This window comes from Lichenostomus cassidix, chromosome 7, assembly GCF_008360975.1.
Source record: "Lichenostomus cassidix isolate B80296 chromosome 7, HeHo_3.0, whole genome shotgun sequence".
NCBI classification, from domain to species: Eukaryota; Metazoa; Chordata; class Aves; order Passeriformes; family Meliphagidae; genus Lichenostomus; species Lichenostomus cassidix.
The window spans coordinates 15,264,407-15,279,619 of NC_139488.1; the positions used below are offsets into that span (position 1 = coordinate 15,264,407).

General features: G+C 36.1%; 1 protein-coding gene across 8 annotated transcripts in view; it reads right to left on the reverse strand.

The window, feature by feature from the left end:
- Positions 1–3,131: 3,131 nt before the first annotated feature.
- OSBPL6 (oxysterol binding protein like 6) overlaps positions 3,132–15,213 on the reverse strand; it is a 97,892-nt gene continuing 85,810 nt past the window's right edge. For all 8 annotated transcript variants that reach the window (XM_085066349.1, XM_085066353.1, XM_085066351.1 and 5 more), the window contains 2 exons: positions 14,632–14,754; positions 3,132–13,713 (listed from right to left, as the gene is read on the reverse strand). In XM_085066349.1, coding sequence (XP_084922475.1) covers positions 13,605–13,713; positions 14,632–14,754 — 232 coding nt within the window. In that variant the 3' untranslated portion in view covers positions 3,132–13,604. The remainder of the gene's footprint in view (positions 13,714–14,631; positions 14,755–15,213) is intronic.

Consider the following 15,213-nt stretch of genomic DNA (forward strand, 5'->3'; position numbering starts at 1 on the left):
TTTATTTGTTACATAAACATTAATGCATACAACAAAGCTACTTTCATCATGTAGTATTATTATCTTGTGAAAACAAATCTGGAAGAAAACTACTCATTGTGGCCTAAAGCAGGTTTAATGCTTCTTTCCTTTGAAGGATGCTGCCCAAATGGCTAAATCCTTTTTATCCAGCATCTGTCAGTGGGTGTGTCTGTGTGAGAGGACAGCTTTGTGGGCTTGCCCATCCACCTCTACGAGGATGCAGAACGGTGGATGCTGCTGTGCCACTGTATCTGAAAAAAAGTTACAAAACAAACGATTTGTCTACTATGTTGTAACCCACATTGTCCATGTTAAGCTGTCTGATGGGTGTTGGTACAGTTTTATATAGTACAAAACTTCCTTCAGTCATAGACGTATCTTGTTCCTTGGTTCTTCTCCTTATGTTTTAATCTGAGCAGCAGGACTGATTCTATTTTTGGCATTGACGGTAGCTGTTCTGTGATACTGGGCACTCAACCTCAGTCTATGAAACCTACTCTATGTGGCCATGCTAATGTATCACTTCCCAGGCAAGGATACTGTAAGAAATTATTAAGTACTCTTAGCTCTTTGGATACAGAGTATTTATAAACAGACAAAATTGAGTAAGTGTTTGTAGGGCATGCAAGAATTCAGCATCCTCTTTCATAATCACCCGTGTTTAGTCAGCCTGTTCCTATTCATGATACAAGAATATGTCTTCATCTAGTTTCCTAATTCATTCTTTTCACACATGTAGGCATAAAGTAATAGACTTGAGCAGTTTCCAGATACAAAACATTTTAACACACAGGTGACATAAAAAATTCTTGTCACCAAACATAAAAGGTAGCCTGACTAATATTGTTATTCTAGGTCAGCATAAAAGTGAGGTCAGCTCTTGAGCGAGAACTGAAGAATGGATGTGCTCTTGTGCTACTTCTCTTCAATTTCTTTGACAGTTAAATGTAATGCAAAGCCCTCGAAAATAACTTACTTAAAGAGGAACTTAAAAGCCAATTGACACCTTAAATTTTAACAGTTCAAAGAAATAACCCAACGTCCTTGCCAGAACTTGTAGTCTGCCTGCAGTCCACCAAGTGTAACCTTTCGGGAATGTTTAATTATAATCTTCTCCTCCACCGACTTGTCAAAAAGCCTGCTCAAGAAACCTAGGGTAGTTGTGAAATTTGAGCTAGCAATTAGTTTCTTTTCTTTACTGAAGGAAATGTAGCCAGACACTCATCAGTGAGAAAAGCAACTACATATTTGGTTTTGCTTTGGAAATTATCCTTTTAATTACAAACATAATCTAATTTAGTCTCATCACAGGAAAAAAACATCTTCACAACAGATTCATATCTGTAACATGGATTTATGCACACCTTTATTTTCCTGCATTTTTTAAATATACCATTGTTAATATGCACTTGGGATATAGACATGAGATAAACAACCTAACCTATTATATACTTTAAGTTAAATCTTAGACATAGCTCTCAGAAATAAAAATCACAGTCTAAATATAAGACATTTTATTTGCTGCCCTTGAGTAAAATTAGACTCACCACTCAATCAAAATAGAGTACCTCCTCAGCTAGCCCGTGGTACTTTGGGTTTGAATGATATTTCAGCTTATTTCTTTCAACCTGGTTTAGTAACAACTACTTACCTGAAAAGGTTTTCCATATTGAAGTGCAGTGGTTTTTTAACACCAACTTAAATATTTAGTAAGATCACAAAGACTTGAAGAACCATGTGGCTTGATATGTTGGCTGTGCAGAAATGCTATGTATCATCACATCAGAACAGATTTTTGTACCAGCAGTGAAACTTGGAACAGCTTTCTGTGGGCAACTCCTTTAGCTGAGTCAGGATGAAATCCTGTCGATAGCTTCCCACACTGTCTCACTTCACCACACCACAGCGCCTACATGTTTGTGCTTACCAAGAAGTATCATCTGTCTCTTGCTTACATTAAATTTAAATATGTAATTTACTTTCATACCTGAAGTAATAGTTTTGATGCTAAATTAGTTGTCAGATTGCTCATGCTGCCTCACAGGCTTCTTGCACTCTATTCCCAAAGGTTTGCTGTGTTGATTTTTTAAAAAATCAATTAAGTAATGACATAGAACTTTTCACATTTCACCCATGCACAGTAATTCCGCTGAGTCACTATCATCCAAAGCTTTCAGAAGTAAAAGATGGATCTCAACTGGACAAAGGTGAAAGCAGAGCTGAGTTTCACTCCCAGGATGGTTTAACAGGGAATAAGCTCCTGTGTGCTCCCAGGCTCAGAGCATGGCTTTGGGCAAGATGAGTACTCTGACACAAGAAAGCAAGCACTGCCATTCATGAAAAAAGCCTTTTCCTTTCCTTTGCAATTCCTTCCACCCATGCAGCATTCCAGATTGTTTGAACACTTGTTCTTTTTACAATGCCAAGAAACAACAAAAATCTCAATTTCTCCTCCCAACCAAATTCTTGTTTTTTATTATGCTTTCATTTTAAGGGCTGAACAGCTGACAAGAACACAAAATGGAAAAATCCCAAAATCCCACATACTGTTATTTTTCCAAGAGGCCAGACAGGGTGGGTGTCAAGAAATTTTTTTCTTCTTTCATTTCTACTTTTTTCACAACTATTAGAGAACATCAGGAACAATTTTTTCAACACTCTCTCACAAAACTTGAGAAGCATATTGCAAGACCCTCTAATCATAAAGAACAAGCTGAAGTGGAAAAAAAAAAAAGAAAAAGTCTCTTATCAGCTGTAGTATGAAGATATAACTAGGAAGTGCTAAAAAGAAAATTACCTTCTTTCAGACTGTGGTTGGTAGCTCCTGACAGATTTAAAGGAATTGCACAGGGAATCACATGGGAAAAGTTTTATAAAAATATTCCTGCGCTGGAAAAAGTTTAGAAAGGAATAAAATGGTGCTTTTGAAAAGGCACTGTTTCAGTGCTACTGCTGCCACTATCCCCCACCTCTTCAAAATCAATCTGTACAATATATATTAAGAATTTCACAATTAATAGTCAATTCACCTAATTAGTTACAAATAGTTTATTCAAGAACCATTGCCTCAAGTGTGTCTTATATTAATAAATCAGAACACAGATGACAGCTGTTTAAACAGTGTACATTGAGATTTATTAGAACAAGCACTAATAGCAGCAGTGTACAGAGTGATGGAGACAATGTACTGTATGCACTGAACAATAGTAATTATACAATTGCACTTCTTCAGAGATCTATTAGAAAATGCTTTTCAGTAAACAGTTTCCCAAATCTAGCATTGTTTGGATTTGCCTCTGAGGAAAAAAAAATACAAAAAATATGCTTTATAATTTTTTTTCTTTTTTTTTTTTTTTTGGTAAGGCATTAGCAACATTCATTGGCAGGCTACACAAGTCATTTGTACATGCATTATCCAATTACATTGCAACAGGTAAAAGAGCATCATGTTTCCTCAAAAATTAGAATTGTGTATATGTTTTGGACACAATATCCTGGTAAATCTGACTTAGCCTGAAGGAAACAGATGACACCTTTTGTTACATTTTAGAGCACAACAAAAACTATAGCATAGCCAAATTCACTTTTTGTTCCCTACCAGAAGCTGTAGGACCTCCTTCAGTTGGAGCTGGTATTAAGGGTATTGTGTATACCATGTACATCACCAGAATAAAGTCTTAATTATTATTTCTTGCTTACTGTTCCTCCCACTACCACCTCCCTGAATCATGTGGCCAAAGGATGCTCAACTGTAATCAACATTAACTACTGAATGAGCTTGGGTTTTATTGCATGAGAGGTAGTCAGTGTGAGGCCTCATCTGCTCTCAGTGTTAACTACAACAGTACGTTCAAAACCAACTTACAAGTGTAAAGACACAGAATAAGTGTTGCAGCTGCATTACATGGAAACTTAAAACTGTTTTATTACTGCTCTTTTCTGGCTAGGTTTAGGCTCAGAAGTAGCCAGAGAACTCAATACAACCAAAAAAAGCAATTCTATGTATGTGCTAAAGCTGAGACGGAGAGAGGCACTTTCTCACATTCATCCTTTTCAGGGCTGAGATTAAGAGCATGCTCGTAGTCAGCCACCCCCTTCTCCACAAATCAGAAAGATTAGACTCCTTTTTTTGACTGGCATACAATACTAGCAACCCTCAGCTCTGAGCTGGAACCATCCTGGGGAAAGTATCAGGAAACAGGAACAGGGATTGCAAACATTATTACAATTAAGTTTGCCAGAATGAGATATAATATGATGAATTGTAATTGTTTTACTGTACTTTTCTTTATTCCAAATGTCATACCTAATTGAGTTTTGCAGGGACATGAAGTTAACTTGTTTTTTAAAAACTATAAGCTCCAGAATAAGGTTCCAAAATGCAAGAGAGTCAAAGGAAAGTCAAATATATTGCTCGGAGTGGCAAGCAGTCAAACCAGCTGTATTTCACGTATATTGTCTTCCACAACACGGTGCACACATTCAAAATTAAGCTTAAGGGCAACTAGTTGAACACTTGGGCTTGACTGCACATTAGGCCTACAGCTGGAATAGATTTGGGCAGCTCGATCATCCACCCACCTGGAAGCTCACAGAGTTCAATGGAGAATGGAATACTGACAGCAGCTCAGCCTCTGCCGAGGGGCTCGTTTGTTTAAGCATGTAGGAACTAGAAATCAAGTACTACAAAGCCTGGGGTAACCAAGTAAGCAGGTACATTGTTTCCTTAGGAATGTCACTGTTGAGCATTTTTATTTGAACTTAAGCATCTACATCTTTTAAACTGATTTAAATGAACTGTTTGCAATGTTAACACTAAGTATGCATTGATGCCTGTGCAACGTCAGAGTCCAAGCAGATGGAGCAAAGAAAAGAATCTGATGTGTGCTGCTGATTAACCCTTGAAGTGACACAAAAGTCTATAGATTTGGAATATGCAAATTGTATCCTTTCTGTATCGTTCCTCAGCTGCTGATGTTTACTAACTGTAAGCAATAAAATTGCTTTTACAGGTATAATCAGCCCATATTTGGGATCAGAATTTACAAGATGTAAAGAAGAATCATCACAAAGACATCCCAAACTTGTGACTAGTCAAGCACATATAAATGCATTTGCAGGAAATCAATCAAGAACAATTTACAATGGTTTTTTTAATGTTAAATTACTGAATGTACTATGAAGGACCAAACTTATGCTTTTAAAAATTGTGATACTATAAGTAGTTTATATAATTTTCACTACAAATATCTGCAAATCAATTTTCCATTATTTACAGTTATTTAGAAATTATGGTAAATTATGGTACTATTTTTTTTTCCAGTATCCTATTCTTCCTCATCTCATTATGGAAGTCAACTGCAAACTTTTGAGTATCAAATTGGGAGTGCTTCATGTGAGGATTAATACTAAAGTACTCAAAAACCAATGCATTCTGCAACATTTGTGTAGCTGGATACATAAATGCTTATCACAGTCTTTCTTTCCCTTAAGTAAATTTTTTCTATTGCTTTCAAACAACAACAAAAAAATTTTATGGTGCATCTAAGAACTCAGACCCTTTCTCATTACAGTCTGTTATTTCCCTTTGAAACAGACATTACCTACCCACTACTCAAAAGTAGCACTGGCTCTACATGTTATCCTTTTAAAAAGCAAATTTTTGCCTTTAAATCCATCTTAAAAACCACAAAGCAGGTTTCTGTTTGCCTTTTTAGCTGACATAATAGCATAATCACAGTGAAAAGACTCTGAGGATCTCGTTTTACAAGTAAGCTACCCAAAGAGGTGTACAAGGAATCAACAGAAATGGTTTGGTTTGCTTTGTTTTTTTCAGAATGAGCACAGGGATACAGGGAACCAGCAAAGAATGCTCTTTTAGATCTTTAGGTTCTGACATTTTGGCCCACTAAAGAATTGGCACAGGGCAATCTACCACCTGAAAGGTTGTTAAAAGCAGAGAAGATCAGTAAGGCAGTGTAAAAATGACAACTAATCTAAACCTTACTCTTCTAATGGCATTCTCAGAGTCGGAGCAAGGTAAAAACACTAACATTTACTACATTTCATACATGTGTGCATGGGATCTAATCACATCAAGAGAAGTGTGGCATTATTCCCAATTTGTATTAGCTTTGTGCAAAAGTGAGAGAAAATACAGAATTCCTTGCTGTTGAAATAATGAGAAATCATAAATTATAAGTTAATTATACGAAGAAAAGTAAATAAAGATCCAGAGAAGAGTCATGCTAGTGGTAACAACAAATAAAATATACATAATATCCTAGTACAGAACTATCATAATCATCTTTCTTGATACCGGAGTAGTTTAATTTTATATTGTCTTTTTACGTGCTAAATAAAAGTATCCACTTCAGACAATCTAGCAGTAACAGATAAAGAACAAGTAATTTGCTATGCAGTTCTTGAGAAGAAAAATATTTCAGACATTAGATGCTGGCGGCTTGATTTCTTACGTATTTTATAGTAAATAACACAGACACAAATCCATATACAAAGAAGAATCCCACTGGAAAAGCCCACTGATATTTATTTTTGGCCCAAGGGTGAAATTTTAGTGGCCCACCCTGACAGTGGACATTTGGCATGACATGAACACCACTCTACATGTCTGCAAAATTCCAAACATGATTTACTTTTTACAACTCAAACCTCATGTGATTAATTCTTAGTGTGGAAAAAATGTTTGAAAATAAGTAGTCCAGAAATTATTAAAAAGGAAAAAGAACAGTGTCTTTGCTAATCAGAGAGAAAGCTTACTATGGTAGAAGTTGTCATTTTGCATTTCTGCCTGCATACCAAAATACACTCATCAGCATTTATTTTTCTGCTCAGTCAGGTCTTCTGTGGGACTAAGTGGAAAATAAAATTTATTGTGATCTGAATTTGTCATAACATGTCTCAACTATTAAAGAATACCAGTAGCACTTATTTCAAAAACTAAATAGACTTATTTTCTAACCTTAAATTGGAATGACAATTTGCAATGTCAACTTCAAGACAGGTGATAAAGGAATTTTAATATATTTATTGTGATCCAGTCTCAAAACATTTAAAAAATATGAAGCAAATATAAGGATAATAGAAGATATCATCTGTATTTCTTCCACACAGTTGAAGTAGCTATCCTGAATTTTCCTTTCCCTGGAAAATACTGAGGATTGACCTTGCATTCACTATATTAATGTTACTATAATACTACTTGTTCAGGTAAATTTTACAAAGAGACCATTCAGTACAGGACTACTAGAGAAGAAATCTGAGTTTGCAATCCTGACTCAAGCACTGATTATTCTTGATGGACATGACAAACCAACCCCTGGGACACAAGCACAGTACTAAAAAGAGATGCAGTTTCAGAAAAAGAGGCTGCATGTGTGGCTACATTGACTGGCACCAGCAGCAAGTACCTCAGTGATGAACGGTTCTGGTTGAATATTTGCCACTGTGTGTGCTCAGCACCTCATTTTGATTCTCAGAGAAGTCACTCCTGAGTTTTTGAAGGAATTTCCTGACCTCTTCCCATTTTGCATGCCTAATGTTCTGGGCCAGCAACATTGTATCCTAACATAAGATATCCTCTTTCATTAATGCAGACCACTAAAAGGAGCAGTCAATAGGAAAATACATTTTGGTGTTTCACCAGAGACATCTGCATCATTGCTCCAGGAGTACCAATAAGTAGCTTTACCACACTTCAATGAATTATTCATAGGTCAGGAATAATATATTATGCATTGCTGATTATATATTCAGACTATGTAACTCTCTTTGTTACCAAGACACCTTCAGCTTATGCTGGCTACAGTAATTTTTTTTATTTATAAAAGGAGTAAAAACTTCCCTTTACCTTCAGCATTAATTCTGAGCAAATGTGCCCAATCTTCCCTTTTCTCCTGCTGTCATGGATCAGTGGAAAGAAAAAATGGTATTAAGATAACCAGCCAGAACTGGATTCAGCAACTCTGCTGACATTTTTATTCCTACAAGTTAGAAAACTTTCTGTTTTGTTACATCTTACACTGACAGAGCTTCTGTGACTAGTTTCACCATGCTGCATTGTTATCTCTCCCTCACCTTTCTCTTCTGAGGTTTGGCAAAGATTGCAAGGAAAGTTTAAAAAATTAAAGAGGATAAGCTCATAACACCACAAAATTTGACAAATGAGGAGGTTGGTATATAAAACACAAGTACATCTACACCACTTTTTACACTTGCAAGACACTGTATAAAAACCCTTTTATAAAGATACTTTTCAGTTTAATGAAAGAAATATATAGTTTACACCAAAGCCAATGAATAAAGGTGTTTTACATACCCTAGTTTAAAGGGTAAATAATGTATTTACTTTCATAAGTAGACTCCTTACAATATGTAATACTAAGATAAATTGCTGTAAATAAGCCACTTCTCTGACCTTACTCAGATTTGCAGCATTCTCCTGGGTGCCATTCACTGTTCTAATGGAGCTTATAGAGATACTCTCCCCAGGAATAATTAAACCTTTATTACCACAGTCTAGATTCTTCATTTAAAAATAAAATAAAAAAAAAGAAGGGAAAAAAATAAGAAAAAAACCCTTTCCTCATGAAAATACTGACTGATAACAGAATTATCATAAAAGTAACCAGGAATGGTAAAGTAGAAAATTATACTTTTTATACTAAATATACCTTGAATTTATCAATGTATGCACTGAAGAATAAATCCAAGTTCTACAGTTTTGATGACTGTTAATTAATGACAGACAGAAAGAAAAATCAAGGTAGTATTTTTCAGCCTCAGTAGCTGCCAAGGGAAGTGGTTATGACAAAGCTTATGTGGTTATGACAATTTCTTAGCTTTCTAATGGGTCTGTGTGTAGCACAAGGTTACCAGTGGGGCCATTCCAGTGTTTCTTATACACTTTTGTCAATATTAATCTTATACCCCAAGTAGGCCAAACTCTCTAACTTAACCCCTCCTATCATTTTAGCATATGAATACAAATATACTTTCAGGTGGATTTAATCTGAAGAGCTCTCCTTTATTTCATTAGGCAGCTCCAGTATTACTAATGACATGTAAAAATGTTCATTCCTCAGATTATAACTGCAGCACATGTTAAATAGCTATTGTTTATTGTGGCACCAGACAATGTCTAAAATCCTGTAAAACAAGCAGACTACAAAAACCATCCCTATACAAATAGACCTTTACTAGTGAAAGCAAGTTTTGCAAAACAGAGAATTGGTATATTCAGCCCTCTTGGTTATTGTGCAATTGCAAATTAACTTCTCCTACCCTCTAAAGTATTTCTAAAAATTCAGAATTTTGAGGAGAAGCTCAGTGTAAGACTCCAATCATGGTGGGCTCCACTGCTGAGAAAACCACATCCCCTCCATGGGGAACAGAGGACATGGCCCAGGTGCAAGGTGCTCACCAGGTGCCCATGGGGGCAGGACCAGCACAGGCTCCCAGCGTGCCTTAAGGTTTGTGTAATTTGTTTCCATAAAGCACTGATACTGTTCAGTAGGGAATTAAGGATAATATCTTTCAACACTGCCATGTATACATCCTGCAGCACTTGACATATGCCTGGCATGTGCTACTCACATAAACCTCACAGATGCCACATAGGCTTATTTAGAGTCAGAAGTTCAAAATGAGAAATAAGAAGGGTAACATTATTTGTATGATGAAAAGACTACTCTAGTGGGAATTGCACTTTTAAAGCCAAATACAAAAAAGTTTATTTCATGCAACTTACATCTGTCTTAAATTAGAATGGGTGTCTAGATGACTTTTTAATCACAGTGATACTTCATGAAAATCAATTCATATTCAAAGTGTCTTTTCCTGTGAGATAAAAATTTCTAATATGCCAAAAAAATCTGTCATCTTGATAACACTGATCTAAAATAAGAATGAAGCTATTTAAGTCTTTGTAAGACATTGAATTTGATGAAAATAGCTACTATTACCCTATCATATCCGAAGTACCAGAACAAGGAAGAAATGAAGGTACACTTTTAAAATATTAATAGAAACTACAGCTCATTATTGTGAAACTAAAGCATAAGAGTTTTGTATTTGTATACAGAAATGTTTTGAGAAAACACAGGAAAAAAGCATATGTCTTTGAAGTGAAAGAACTTCTTATATTACTTAAAAAGTTTTAAATGACAAATGATTTACACTAATTTTCACCACCTACCAAGCCTATAGCAATTAAATCTTCTGAGTTGGATAGTATTTTTCATGCATTCCAAAAGGAAATACTGCCTGGATGAATGGAGTGAGTTGGGTTGAAAACTGCTTGAGTCCCCAGGCTTGAAGGGCACCCACTGATCAAAGGTTTCTGCCCTACTCACCAGTGACCTGGCCAAGGACACAAGACTACATGACAACGAGTTCACAGATGACATCAGATTAGGAGGATGAGATGGCACACCAAATGGCAAAGCTTCAACCAGAAGGACACTGCCCAACTTGAGGACTGGGCCAGGAAACACTTCACAAAGTTCAGTAGAAGTGGAAAAGTCTGCTCCTGAAGGAGAAAAATCCCACGTGCTGGGAAGGGATGTCTGAGCAGCAGCCCTGCCAGAAAACAGCAGGCATTTATAAAAGGTGCCAGGCTGCAAAACATCCAATGGTGCATTCTCTTTGCAACATGGGATACTCCATTCTGCACTGCATGGGCAGGGATGTGGAAAACACACTGTCACCTCTGACTCAATGCTGAGAAATGTCATGGGTGGACTACATATTACAATTTGGATAGAAGCCCTCAGATCTATCCTCTTTAGAAACAGCACAAAATACGCCATGTTGTCTCCCAGTGTTAGAGAAAAAAATGCAATAACAGATTTTGCACAGAATACAGAGAATTCCGTACTTCAAGAAGCTGCTTTATGGTACATCTGCTTGAACTTCATTTCTGATATAGACTGCAAATATCTTGTGTTGCATCATTTTGTATCTTCTCTACTTACTAATTAACTAATTTAACAACCACTAGGCTTAGAAAGTGCCATCAATAGAAAGATTCAGCATATCACAGATTTTCTAAATTTCAAAAACGTTAGTGTTATTTTTATTTCAATGAGTATCAAATAAACAGTTGTAAAAAACAATGCAGTGATAGCATTTCCAGTGTCCACCAAGTTTCAGTTTGCATTGCAAATAATGGCATTCACAGAGCACTAGCAGAATGCTGTAAAAGTAAAGTCCTTCTTTCTGCATTTAAATTAAAATTTTGAAGACACGCAGCTCTGTCCCTCTAATGTACTTGCAGTCATACACACATAATACTTCCTAATATCACGGTGAACTGCACACAAAGACTGGAGCAAAAGATGGACAAATGTTTAATAAAGTTGGTTTTAAAGAAAATTACATAGAATAATTAATCACTATTTTACACACAGTGTGCCAATTTGATTCCTAGTGTAAGGTCATTAAAGCAAGCAGGATGATATTAACCAAATATTATTTAAAAAACCAACTTTGATATATTTTCATTTTCTTATAATAACAATTGCAGATCTAAAATAATAATAAATCAGACTAGGTTCAACTAGGAAAGAAAAAGATAACATTCTTTGAATAACTTCAAATTTTCTTTGGAAGAAATCCCATTAATCTACACAGGGATTTTTATACCAAATTTTTATTAAAAATTCATGAGCAATCACAATTCATAAAAAGTCTACTTAATATTTTCTGTAGGTTTTCATAGTTCTTTCTGGCAACAGAACTGTGTGAAGAAGTTGGAACTGATTACTGTCTAGTTCCCTAGTAGTTACTTTGCCATACAATCAATGGGGAGAACGAAATTAATACTAAATAACCAAAGTAATCTCAGTTGTACAGGGACCTGATTCTGAAAAATTAAGAAGAGGATGAGCGCTGGGCATGTGTGGTGATGCACTGAGAACTGGTCAAGCAGCTCTGCTGGCAGATCACATACCTAGCTAGTAATTTTGTTTTAGGTCTCAGAACTGGAATCAATCTTAAATAGAAAAATTGTATGTGGTGTATGGGCAGAAAGGAATACAGAGTCTATGCATGAAATCTAACCTATCATCAGTGGCAGGATATATAACACATGCATAAATGGAAGACTAGATCATACCATATGGAATGTAGTTTTTATCTAACAAATTACTGGTTTTTCTTTTATTAAAATCTGCCCTCCTCCTCTTTAATGTTTCAGAGATTTTTCAAACAGAAAGTGCCAAGTCTTCTCCCACTTATAGTAACTGAGGCTTAGCAACACATAAGAGACTTTGTTTTTAATCAAAAAATAAAGAACCACTTTATGAAAAAATGTAAAGTATAATTTTGCACAAAAGTTATTTTGGCAACACAAGTAGAAGTTGTTAGCTACAACACATGGGAGCCTCTGCCATACTCTCAAACATAAATTTAGATAAGAAAAGTGGATGGTGAAAAAACAGAGCCAGGAAAATAAACAGTGTGTGTGGCAGAACACAGTTGCATTTACAGTGCTATCCAGCTTCTGGAGAGAAGCCAGAGACCTTCCCATGAAATTTTTCTGTGCTTTTAATGCTGTTGCAAAGCTTCAGGGATTTCTAATTGTATAAACAGTTATGGGAAAATGAGATTCACTGCGAGGTCTAAGTCCAGCCCGTACAAAAAGTGATGACTGCATCTCAGCATCAATCATTTAGAATATGAACTTTCTGACTAGCAATTCATATGCATTTGCCAAAATTCAAATTCAACCAGCTAGCAGTTTCTTTTCAGTCTGATTATACAGTCAGCATCCCAAAGCTAAAGCATGTACAGTAGATCTCATAACTCTGAAATACAGGTAGATGTTTGGTTATCTTTTGATTTCAAAGAATGCAGGTCTTCCAGTATTTATATTATGACAAAATTCTAGAGCTTTAAAAATCTGCCCTTCACACAAGCCTAAGCATAGATATTTTAAAATTACTTACTGTACATCTTCATATTTTGTTAAGGCATGAACAATGGCATATGAATGGGAACAGCTTCCGGAAAAGCATATCTTTTTGACAAAGGCCAGTCCAAGCACATCACACCAAAGGACTAACCTGAAGCCAGAAATGACAGTGTTGTGACCCAAGAGTTTTTAACAAAAATAGTTGAAACAAAATGGATTTTTTTCTCTTTTTCTTCCTTTTTTTTTTTTTTAATAATTTAAATTGTATTACTCTTAATGTCTGTTTAAAGCACCGGTTGCAGTTTTGCGCTTACCACCTCTTCCGAGTGACTTTGGATAACTCATCTGCTTCTTTATTTCTGGATTTTCAGCGTATGAAACTTTAAGAGGTTTCTGTTTCCTTTTTTTCTTTTTTTTACTTTTTTTTTTGTTTTTTTGTTTTAATGGCTGCTGCAAAATTAGAAAGATCCAGAAGTGGTCAGGGGCCAGATCTAATGCACTTTCAAAAGTCCATTATAAAGATGAATATAAATGCGTATGATATGGTTTTTCCGTAGACCCACAAACCACACTTAGCTATAAGAAACATATTGTGCATAGTTACTTTTTTTCTTCAGATTGATATGTTTACTAGGTCTACATTCTCAGTTTACCAGAGTACGGGAATGTCTACTTTGCTAAAGCCAGGATCCTTTCGCAGTTCCCAGTAGGTTTCATTGGTAACCCAGGCTTCTCTTTGATTAGCGTCGATAACTTTTCTGTAGAAAGGGTGAGGGGGGAAAGAAAGAGAGAGAGGGATAAAGAGACGAAAAAGTTTTGACCATAGATATTGCTCTTATGCAATATAAATTCAAATTCCACACTTCTGTGATCTAACCCAATATGAAACAAAATTTTGTATTTCTACAGGGCACAAGAGTAGTCAGGATTTAACAGCAAAAGTCAACTTCTACCTATATCAAAGTGGAAGATAGAGAAAACAGCCAAGACTGAAAATCTGTTGTCTGATCTGTGTGAGCAGGTCTTAGAGCCACATAAATCCCCTTTGGCCACTACAGATTCTGATTACGTGAAGGGGATTATCCTATAGATGTTGCTTGCAGAATGTAAACCTTTAACCTTTTTTTTTGTTTTGTTTCATCTTTATTTTGCTTACATTATGCTACAACTGCATCAAGTACAGTCTTCACTTTTGATTCCCCATGCTAAATATCAGGCTACTTGGCATGACTATCCCTTGCTTCAGAAAAATGCTTAATTTAAAAACTTCCAACAAAGAAACACCTCCACTCAAAATAAATACATTTTTAGTGTATACATATACATTTACATGTACATGCTATAGAGATATAGATGTGTGATGTTGTTTTCAGGCCACACTTATCTATGCAATGATTTTAAAAAATCTCCTAGTTAAATCTTAGGTCCTATTATTATACTTCTATTCCATTTCAGTAGGAGAGGCCCATTATGAGAAATTAATCATTCAATGATGAAGCTTAACTGTGTAACAATTGCTTCAGAGAAGCAGGTAGCAGGTATCTAATTATCTTTCTTAAAACTGTATCTTTCCACACTTTCATGATTAACACACTATGTTGGTGGTAATTCTTTTAGGACTTCATCCAGTTACACTACAGAAAACAGAGACTTACTACTCAAATGACCAGACTCACTTAAAAAATTTGGGTACATATTCAATGCCGTTTTCTTCCATGTACCGCCTCCGCGCTCTCTGGAGTTCCTCTATCCTTTGTTTCTCAGATGCTGCTGCTTCTACATTTCCTTCCTCCAGAAGCCTGTAGGAATAACAGCAGGCCCTATAGCAATCATGCAGTGTCTAGTCCAAGGGATTTTCCAGCACCAACCATGGCAAAAGACAGGCAGAAGGCAAGTGTGCTGCCTGTGTTGTGCTTTCAGACGCAGCCCGAGACGTGACTCCCCAGCTACGTGTAGCTGACCTACAGCCCAAGGCACACACTTTGTTCAGGAGCTTCAGCTCATCACAAACACTGAAAGACTATGAACTGAGAATCTGGAGGGAATTTGTGTTGCTTCCATTCACAGCAGAAGTGCATGACATCTCAGAGCCTGTTTTCCAGTTTGTTATGAGGAATCTGCCCCAAGGTTGCATTATAGCTCTACTGCATCAACAAGAAGCTTTCTGATTTCCCTCTGCTGGGCTCAGCAGAAGTCTGAGTGCAATACAGATTATTCTCTCTCTACTAGCAGAATCTACCACAGCTCAGTTCAGACTA